This window comes from Humulus lupulus, chromosome 6, assembly GCF_963169125.1.
Source record: "Humulus lupulus chromosome 6, drHumLupu1.1, whole genome shotgun sequence".
In the NCBI taxonomy this organism is placed as follows: domain Eukaryota; kingdom Viridiplantae; phylum Streptophyta; class Magnoliopsida; order Rosales; family Cannabaceae; genus Humulus; species Humulus lupulus.
In genome coordinates, this window is record NC_084798.1 from 205181398 (window position 1) to 205192587 (window position 11190).

The 11190-nt window shown below is 33.4% G+C and overlaps 1 protein-coding gene across 1 annotated transcript; it reads right to left on the minus strand.

Moving 5' to 3' along the window:
* Nucleotides 1-4807: 4807 nt before the first annotated feature.
* On the minus strand, nucleotides 4808-7828 carry LOC133783027 (gamma-glutamylcyclotransferase 2-1-like). The gene is made up of 9 exons (XM_062222545.1): nucleotides 7612-7828; nucleotides 6928-7049; nucleotides 6762-6838; nucleotides 6528-6584; nucleotides 6186-6242; nucleotides 6032-6072; nucleotides 5853-5924; nucleotides 5471-5550; nucleotides 4808-5341 (listed from the first exon to the last, which is right to left on the minus strand). The coding sequence occupies exons 2-9, from the start codon at nucleotides 7034-7036 to the stop codon at nucleotides 5151-5153; spliced, it is 684 nt and encodes a 227-aa protein (XP_062078529.1). The 5' UTR covers nucleotides 7037-7049; nucleotides 7612-7828; the 3' UTR covers nucleotides 4808-5150.
* Between the last annotated feature and the right edge of the window lie 3362 nt (nucleotides 7829-11190).

The following is an 11190-nucleotide window of genomic DNA, read 5'->3' on the forward strand; positions in this document are numbered from 1 at the left end:
CTAGAGTCGTAACTATGGACAGCGTCCCCAAGCCATGTGACAAACAGTCACCGGGGCCATATGCCCTGGCTTTGATCATCTGGTCTTAGACCAGGCAAGCGCTTATAAGTTCATCGACTTTAGGGTCGGTCCAGCATTAATGCCATAGAGCCATTCAATGCTGATATCGATTAGATCTAATCTTCATTTGGCCCGGCGTTCATGACACTATGCCATTTCTGACTCTTTAGGTCAATGTCCCTGACTAGTCAGTGCCATACACAAGTAAGTCATGCCACCAAACATATATCACATGTTCAATATTCATAAACAAGGTATTCAACATGCTTACTAAACAGGTACTAGTACAATTAGGACCATGCACAACCACAGAGGCTCAAGCTCTGAACGATATCATACTCAGTATACAAAGCATGTCCTAATCACATGTTTCTCATGCATCATATGCAATATATCCAACAATCCAACATGCGCCAATAATAGCCATGCATGTCACGTTCAATAGTCAACCAACATGCATCAAGAATAGCCATGCATGTCATGCTTAATAATCAACCAACATGCATCAAGAATAGCCATGCATGTCATATATACACAGGGTGCAGTTTTCTTACCTCAAAGTCGAGCTAGAATGATTAAAAGAACGACCATTGAGAACGATCAACTTTTAGTCCTTTAGCGGTCACCTAGTCATAACCAAACATATAGGATACCATTAATAAAAATGACCAACATAGGTTCCCAAACCAATATCTAGCCTCCGGGACATCAATCCACACTTAACCAGGTAGTAGGATCAACCCCGAGGCCTATGGCTAGCATCCCAAAGCTAAAAACACATTTCTGGCCAAAAATGCCCTGATGGGCCGCGGCTCACCAGAGCCATGCCGCGGCTCACTCCCTGACAGAGGCATAAACCTCCCCTGAAACACACACAGGCCGCGGCACACCATAGCCAGGCCACGGCCCTTTACGCGCACCAGCTTGCTTCCCCTGCGTTTTTTCTCGAAACCAAACCTTCAAACCAGTCCCAAACCTCAACCTAACACCCAATTCAACCACTAAACATTATCAACAACTCACCCACATCAAAACCCAAGTTAAACAACAACTAAAATTTCATTAATTCCAACCATTTACCAAGAAATCACAAGCTGAAAGTTTAAAACCAAAAACAGGGTATACCATAAAACTAATGGCTGAAACTTACCTCAAACTTGATTTTGAATCCCCCTCAATGGCTGAATCACGACCCTAAGCTCCCACCTTTGATTTCCTAGCTTAACTCCTCAAGTTGGCTCTCAAAAATTGAAAGGAAGATGAAGGAGAAATGGTGTACGGGAAGGAGAGAAGCAATGAAGATGAGGATGCTCTGTTTTTTATCAATTCCACAGCCTTCTAGTCCATAAAAATCCAACCCAAATGACCTAAATACCCCTAGGTCACTAAAGGTTCCTAAAGCCACCCCAAGGGAAAAATTGTCCTTTCCAACCTATACCGTTAATCATAATTAACGCTCTCCAATTCCCGCTAATCTCAAAATTACCAAGCACCAATAATTCACATCCCATTACCCTTTTATTCCCGGTAATGCTCTAATCATCAAAATGACCCCGAGACTCACCTCGAGCCTCGAACTTAAACCCGCTATGACCAGACCGAACACTTACATCTCATGATCGTCTCATGCCGAATAGCTCGAACCAATCCACCTTATAATGTGGCTATATTAATTAATCACAACTATGCACCCAAGATAGACAATTACGCCCACAGCGGCCAAATTACCCTTATAATTATAAACACTCCCATATGCATGCATTTACCATCATATAATAATATAATTCACATGAACATGCATATGATCATTAAATAGCATCATAATTCAATTATGGCCCTCCCGGTCTCCTAATCAAGGTCCTAACCCTTATTAGGAAATTCGGGCATTACAAATGACCTCTTCAACGTAACTCACACTCTCAATGTAATGCTTCAGTCTTTGGCCATTGACTCTAAAAATTCTCTCATCGGTTGGGTCTCATAACTCCAAGCCCCGAAGTCATCCTAAAGCGAAGTGCAGCTTTGCTCTCTCTCTCTAGCGGAGGGCGGGCAACAAGACCCTCGGACCCCAAATCGATCCCGTTTCTTAGTAAAATTTTATTCACCTTGCCCTGAGTCTTTATCCAGAATTCGATATGCTTAGCCTCAAAGAAGGCGTTGGGGTCAACCACGATCTCCCTATCCACTTCTAAGCCGAAGTGAGGAATAGGGGTCTCGGATGCAACCTGCTTACCCTTATTCTTACTTTTGGAAGAGGGGCTCGCCACTGATTTCTTTTGGTTAGCCATAATTTAGCTCGCTTGGCGACAAAGCGGCTTGTTAGAGGCGACCTAAGATAAAACCTTGCTAAAATGATAAAGATATGGCAACCCGGGGGCTTGGATTCGATCTATTCGACCTAAGATATATACGAGTTAAGATTTCCCCTGGCGCCAATGCGTGTGCGCATGCACGGTTAGTGACCACGTGCCATAACCTCGGGAAATCCCTGATACTTCGAGATTCGCATGTTAGACCCAATACCATTTTGGAAAGCGGTTTAATGCAAAACCACTCAAGAAACCATAACCCTTAAGCTACCCAGAACTGAACCTAAAATCCCTCAAATCTTTACAATCACATACTCAGGCGATCCTCTTTCAAACCTAGAAAACCCAGAAAATCCCTTGTTTCTTTTTGTGTATTATTTCTAATCAGGCCTAGTGCTATTATTTTTTGCCTAACGAAAACCCATACTAAACTCAAACAGAATTAAAGTAAGAAAATATATTTGAAAATTTCATAAAACTTATTGAAAAATAAGGAGATGAAATTTAAACTGGATATAAAGATACTTACAGTTTGGTTTTTTAGTCGAGGTAGTGATAGCAGCACCAGAGGTAATAACCTGGAAGCTTCTGGAAAATGAGGGAGCACAGAAAGATCTGAAAGTATTTTGAGAAGAAAGAAGAGGAAATATTTTGAATGCAAAGGTGATAAAGTTCAGGTCTAGTTCTCCTATTTATAGATAAACTTCGGGAACCAATCTAAGCCACACGATTAGATCAGTTCGAGATCCAAGGGCATGGATTAAATAAACCAAGCAACGATAAAAAATTGACAAGACAGTTGTCACAGTATTTGAAACTCGAACAAGCACCTATTACAAAGTGACATGTGTCTCGCACTCGAGTGAGTGGTTAGGCACGTTTTCACATAACAGAAGCTTAAAAGCCCTTACTGTGCGTGTCAGAAGTGACGTCATGCACGAGCAGGAGCTTAAGGGCAAATGTTGTACCCCAAAATAAATACGAACTGAACTACGCAGCACATGGAACAACTAGCAGACAAGCGTATGAAGAAAGCGTACAAATAGAACATCTTGCTAACTCTGGAGTAAGCACCTCGAGTCAAACTTGACAGCTTACGACAACCAGATCGCCTATTGTGCCAACAACGTAATTCGAGATGCGCGATGGCCAGATCGCCTTCGTGAAACTATGAATGTGACCCATGTCAGTTTAGGTTAGTTCTTCAACATCCAACTCGAAGGAAATGTTCAGCTCGTGGAAGCCTAGTCATGACGCACAGTGAAGGATTCCAAAAGACTCGAAGATTTTTTATACACTCATTAATGCTCAAATATTATTTTGTATTTATTACCCGATATTGGGGGCATAGAATCAATAGGCATTAATGTATTTATGTAAATGGGATGTTACCTAAAAATATATGTTACCATATTTATGCAGGTTACCCAAAACTGTCCAGACAGAATTCCCTATAAATACAGGGGAGAATGGACAAAAAGAGAGAACATTTGGTATACTAAAACTCTGGTGAAATTGTGACAGACGATTTCACGGTGAGAAACAAACAGATTAATAAGAGTGACTCGTGGACTAGGTAAATTTTAACCACTGAACCACATAAAAAGTGTGGGTGATCTTAATACTTTTTATTTATCCAATTACGGTTTAGCAAAATCCTAATCTCTCTATTTTTGGATTTATTAATCCATTGTTCGCGAAAAATCGTATCAACAATTTTAAAATCATACAAAAATATAAGAAATTTAATCCCATGTATTTAACTTTTAACAAAAAAAAATCCATATATTTTTGGAAAAGTTAACACCCATAATTTTGTAAGAATGTAAAAAAAAAAACTATATTTTGTGTAATTTCCTCTATTTTTAAATAATATTTGTCTAATGATAATGTTTTTCAAATTATTGTCTTAGTTTATTTTGAGTATATATTTAGTTGTTTTTTAAATTATTATCTTAGTTTATTTTGAGTATATATTTAGTTGTTTTGAGATATATTTTGAATTTATTTTTTATATATTTTAAAATACACAGATTTATAATTATTTTTTCAACACTGTATTTGTATTATTATTGTAGGCTAGTTGATTTTAAGTTAGTTTTGTGAGGTTGATTGTCTAGTTGAAACCTTATTTTTGTAATTAAGAAACTTTAAAATCATAATTTTAAAAAACTTCACTTAATAAAATTAAAAAAAAAGGGATCGTATAAATAAAAAATAAAAATTGTATTTATGAAAAAACCAAACAAAAAAAAAAAAAAGCTCAGTAAGCCCGTCAAAGTCCTGCAATATACTGCAGCGAGCATAAACTAAGAGCGTAGAGCAACCCAGTAAGCATCATAATGATTTAGTTAATTAAGCAACACCATCTTCATCATCAGCCACTTGCTATTATTCTAAACGCAGCATTAGCCAACAAAAGGATAATAAAATGATCATAGAACAATGAACAGTCGGCTGCATATAAAATATAAACATAAAACATTCCCCTTTCCTTTCATAATCTAGAATTCGCCAATTGTATTGTGTTAAAAAAGAAAGAAAAAAAAAAGACGGAGGAGAGCATATTTGTGGTTAGCCGGTATCCATTTCAATCCTAAGGCGAGTGCAGAACCTAATTCCACATGAGGTTTAAAGGGTTTAAAAGGGTTTGCATTACAATAACGAAACAAAAGAACAATTGGACAAAATAGCTATCTTGTATGATAAATCAACCCGGGGTTGAAGTAATGTAGCATAATAGCACCATTAGTTCTCTTTAAATGGGTTCTGTTTCCTTGGTCACGAGTCCATGGCAATGGCAATGGCTTCTGGCAGGGGCTGCAGTTGTAAAGCAGAAATGTTGGATTTGTGTTGGACTGGGATATGGGGTGGCACCATCAACTTCTTCTCCTTTGAAATTCCACTCCCAACAATTCCAAGTTCCTTCCTCACTTCTTTTGCAAGCTCTATCACATAGTCATCCTCATGCCCTGTTTCATATAAAACATGCTAACTTACTAATTAACTAGTCTCTATGAAACCGGTCACTAGGATGCATGGTATGAAGAAAGAAAGTCTAAAACAAATTTGTTTGTCAACTATATGGAAAGACAACTCACCAATATCATACAAAGCTTTTTCTAACAAGAAAAGATAGTCCCTGTTGTTTCCACATGGTCCCCAGGCAGTTGCAATTTGCCTGAAAAGAAATTAGGATGACAGGATAAGCCACATACCAGAATACATAACAAGGTCACAAGCCATGGATTTATCAAAAAAAAGCAATGGGTTGGGGTCCCTTGGGTGTGTGTTTGCCACTCAGTCCCACATTGGTTATGGGTGTGGGTTGTAAGTGGTTATATTTATGCTCAATCCTACTACCACTCTCCAACTCAATCTCAATCATGATTGAGTTTTGAGACGTGTATTCTTGTAGACTTTATAAAAAAGACAAGGTAACAAGCAAAACAAACATAAAAAGAAAGATATGATTAATTTTACCTTGCCATTTCCTCCAATGGAGCAGGCCCCAAGTAGTACTTGTTTGATACTTTGTCAGGCGTGGATGTGAAACTGCAAAATCAAAGAACAATATGTGTGACTTCGCTATTTATTTTAATCTTCATTGTCTGTTTGCATTAGAAACATTGCAAAGAAAATAAAAAACAGAAATAACTTACACTATAACTCCTGTCAATGTAGGCTGCAGAGAGTCTTCGTCCTGGTTACGATAAAAATTACCCCAAAAAAGTCAAATAGCAGTTTTTGATTTAACCTCACTACCTAAAAGCGAAGATGAAGATGAAGATGAAGAAAAATAAAAACCCGCCGCACCTTGTAGAAGTTTACAAGAGTTTTCGAATCATATTCACATTCTCTTCGCTCCAAATACTACAAAAAAGGAATTAAAAATACAAACAAGATTTAATTCTTTACTGAAACAGCAAATTATAAATAACATCAGCAGACGTGCAGATTCAAGTTGAATAAGAGAGATTTGATTAGAGATTAAGAGCTGCTAACTACTCCACTTTTAAAACCAATCGACCCGTCAGTTATAATATTATCCATAAAACAAGCACCATTATCTATGTATATTTATATAAAATATCTCTTATCTTTAAGGGGAAAAAAACGGTATAAGATCTAAATCAAAAGGTTATCTGAAGAACATACCTCCATTGCTTTTCTTTCCCTTTCAGGGCCACCCCGAACACAATAAGCAGCACCCCACTATTAAAAAGAAAAAAAGAAAGTTAAAAAGAAAGAAAGAACAACATAGAGTAAAAAGATTAAATTGAAAAGGAAAGTTAAAATAAAAATAAAGTTCAGTGTGTTCATCACAAGAAAAGCATCAAGTATCAGTACGGATACTAATAGGAGCAAGATTAGTGCTGTTAGAATACTTACACATAGAGACCCTTCTTTTTCCTCCAGCGTGCAAGTTCTTGCTGGGTGTTCAGGAGTACCTCTGTGATCGATGCAGGCTGTCATGGAAAATGAGGATACCAAAAAGGGTCACAACAAAGGGATTTATAATAACTTACTTGCCAACCAACATCTGAAAGAGACTTACCAAGATCAAATACACGCCTGTAATCCTTGATGAAGCCAATTATTTTCTCATCGTAATCAAAACCAGGGTTCCATACAAGTGAACCATAACTAAAAACCCAGAAAACCATGATTGAAAGATACCTGAAAAATTACATTTATTAGGAAGATTATTAAAAAAAACACGCAAACAATATCATATTAAATCTTGAAAGGTAGAACAAAATCCCCCGATTGAATTAATAACAGATTAAGTGCCAGCATTCCCAAATGAACATACTGTTAAAACGACTCATTTACAGTTTCAACAATTCACAAAGATGAACTCCGTAGTTCAAAACTCATATTCAAATCAAAGGCAAAAGAAAAGGGGGAATGAAACACAAATCTTTTAAAAATTACATTCACCAGGGTAATTATTAACTGAATAATTAAATAGGACCAAATAAGTAGATAATAGCAATAACAATAAAGGTCGAAGAAATATCAAATATCATAATTTTAGCAAGCAAAGAAAAAAAAATCACATAATAACTAAGGACAAAGAACAATTTCTTTAAATCAAAACTTTTTTTCGTCTTACATTTTTAAATCTTATTGTTTCAGCTCATTTTCACAGCAACCAAACAAATCAAAATGCATGAGCGACCAGCATTGTCCAGTTTCAAGGCATAAAAGAAATCGCATTATTACACGGAATACTCACCACGAAAGAGATGGATTTTCCCGGAAAACAAGAAAAGCCCTTTTTCCGTGATCTGAAGGAGTGATAAATGTGAAGATCAAAGAAAACCAATGACGATAAGGAAGGAGAGAAACGAAGAGAGAAAGCTAAACTCGATTAGGGAATCTCTCTCTCTCTCTCTCTCTGTATTTCTCTGCCTTCAGCGTGTTTCGTCCGTGCTGGTTTTATGAAGGAGGAGATGTCAATTTGGAGAAGAGGGATTTACTTATAGATGGAGCTGTAATCCAAACGAGTGGAAGTGGAACCCCCTAAATATTTATTATTTATTTATATACTTATTTATGTCATGTATGTCACAATGCCATTTTATTTATTTTAAAAAATATATATTATATAGTTTGTCACATTTTTTTTTATCAATTTGTTAAAATTCAAACTTCAATAACTATATAAAAATAATTGAGAAATATATACATATATAAAATTAGAATATTATTATTGTTATTGGCAAATTGCATCAACACTAATAAATGTCTTTTTTTAAGAAGATACTTTGTAAAAATATTCAAATCTAAGTATTTTTTTTACATTTTCTCAAACAAAAAAAAAAAAGTATTGTATTTTACATAATAAGTAGGTTTTTGGTAGCATTAAAAAATAATAGTAAATTGAGGAGAAAAAGAATAAAGAGTGAGGGAGCAATTTCTTATTTCATAGCTCATAAAGTCAATTACAAAATAACATTACATTACACCACCAATCAAACTACCTTATTTTATTTGGACGGAAATGGTCAATTATTGTGGGTTTCACTTTTTTACAAGTCAATTCGTGTGTATTTTGACCTGGGCAAGTAAATACTGGAGACTCACTTATTCAGAAATTAAAAGAAAAGAAGAAAAAAAAAGATACAATTGAGGTCTACAACTAGCTTTAGTTAATTTCTAAGAAATAAGAGTCCATCTGTTATTATTCTTCAAAGGTCAAATTCTCCATCCTTGGAATATCCATAGAAAAATCAATATGTATATTTATATATTTCACTACCTAACTTTGAAAAACTACTCCAAATTTTACTGAAAAGCATATACAATTTTACTAACTAATGTAAACGTAAAATTTTATGATTGGTTTCGCAAGACCAGTCACGTTTTGTCTTCAACGAGACTAGTTGCAATCTATTGGAAGTTACTAATTAAATTTAATAAAATAGGATTGAGTAGAAGAAAAACGATGTTTATTTTATTAGATTTGTCAATAACAATTGAGACTGAAACTGTGATGACATGACATCTCATTTAATTTTTAATTTTGAAGAGAAGAGAAGAGGTAAATGTGTAAGGAGATTCATTGAATGTGGACGGTAATGTGTTTAAGTGGAACCAGTTGGCTTTGGTGTGACCATTAAGGCAGGCTCAGCTGTGCCTGTGGTATTACTATTAAGTAAGAGCATTAATAGTAGGAGTATTCGCATAAATAGTAGGAGTATTCGCAATGGTGCTTTACTCTTTTAATATATCTCATCAAAATACATATTTTTTTATTTTACCAGTAATTTTTACATTATAATATATATCAATTTCATTATATATTTCTCTACATCATTTTAATATTATATATTTAAACATATTTTATTACTTAAAGTAAAATAAAATAATTGAAAAATAAAAAAAATAATAAATATATACTAAATAAAGAGAAAAAATTTATAAAGAAAAATAATAATATTAAAATATTATATGAAGAATATGTAAATGTTATGTAAATGTAGATATGAATTAATTTGAGTTTGTGCATAGTTATTATAAATATATGTATAAAGGAGCTGATGGAAGATGTTTTTATGAGTTTTAGCTATATATATTATAAAGAAAGTATATTATAAAATATATCACCAAAACATACAATTTTATAATTTATCTCAAATTTTTATATTATACCATACATCTACTTATTTATTTTTTCTCTACATTATTTATATATTATATTTTTAAAAATATTTTATTCATTTTAAGATATAAAATAATTAAATATAATAGTATCACACTCATATATATACAAAAATTTATAAAAAAAATTAATGAAATATTTATAGCTTGATGAATAGGGTTTCACTACATATAAAGAAATACTATTTATTTAGGTAAAAAAATATAACTTTACATCACCTATTGGAAGACTACTTAACTATTTTTTCACTATATTATAAAGAATAACATATTTTAGCTCCTCCATTAAAATTGCTCTAAATACAGTACTATTACTACACATGAACATGAATGAAACAAGGTTCATTGAATCTGGACACTAATTCACTCCCAACCTAATATGCCCTTTTATTAGACTACCACCACGCCTTTTTTAGGCTCCCCTTTTCACCCAAATTACGTCTTGGTTCATTTTCTCAATAAAATTCATACTCAATCTCAAATGTCAATCAATTATACCAAACACAAATACCAAAGAAAACTCCAAAGGCTCTCCTCTCAACAAATAGCTGCCTCGGATTTTGAACTATTTTCTCACTTTGGTACAATTTGACTGAGCTCGATCTACAAGAAGATAGCACAGGCTGCTACCTAGAAGAAACTCGAATTAGTTGTCTCTTCTCCAACATAAAAAAAAACAAAACAAAAGTAATAGCCCTCGTTGCTTCGAAATTGACATGATAATTCATCGATGTTAAAGGAAATAATCTCAAAGTTTAGAGTTACAAATATTGTATCATAAATTATTATTAAAGTTATAATATTATCACATTTGAAATTAATAGCACAATCATAATGTGTCCAATTTCAATTACGTATTAAGAATATAGAATTAATGCATTATTTCTTAATTATCGTTATAAATAGTAGGGTTTATATTTTTTTTATCTTGTGTTTTATCTTATTACCTGTTTGGACCCTGTGTTTTGACAAATTACTTTTTGGACTATATGTTTTGTAAAATGGTTAAAATATAACCCTAAATTGATTTTGGTCAATGTTTTCTTAACTAAAATTACAAATAATTTACCAAACTAATAATTCAGAACAAAAATAAAATTATTCTACTTAAAAATGGTATTGTTATATTCAATTTTTTCTTCATCAAAATTGAATTTAGGGTTCAATTTTAACTATTTTACAAAATATAGGGTCCAAAAAATAATTTATCAAAATACAAAGTCCAAATAGATAATAAGACAAAATACAAAATCCAAAAAAGTATAAACCCTAAATAGTATTGTTACACAATTTATCAATCACCGTATATACGGTAATTTCCAATTTTTTTTATTTTTACGTTTTTGTTTTATATTTTCCGTTTTTAAAAAATATATATATATGTTTTCCGTTTTTAAAATTATATAAATTTTTTATTTTTATGTTAAAATATAACTTTTTCATTCAATTTTATGGTCTCTCTGTTTATCTTTTAAGCTCTTCGACAACCACCACACCACACCTTGACTTTATCGTCAATGTTTCATCAAGCTTTGCTTCTTCAAAAATATTTTAGAGGTAAGCTTTCTTCCATGGAAGTTTGTAGTGTTATAGTAAGTGAGACGGAGAAAATGTAGTGAAATGGAATTATAGATTATTGGTATTTATATTT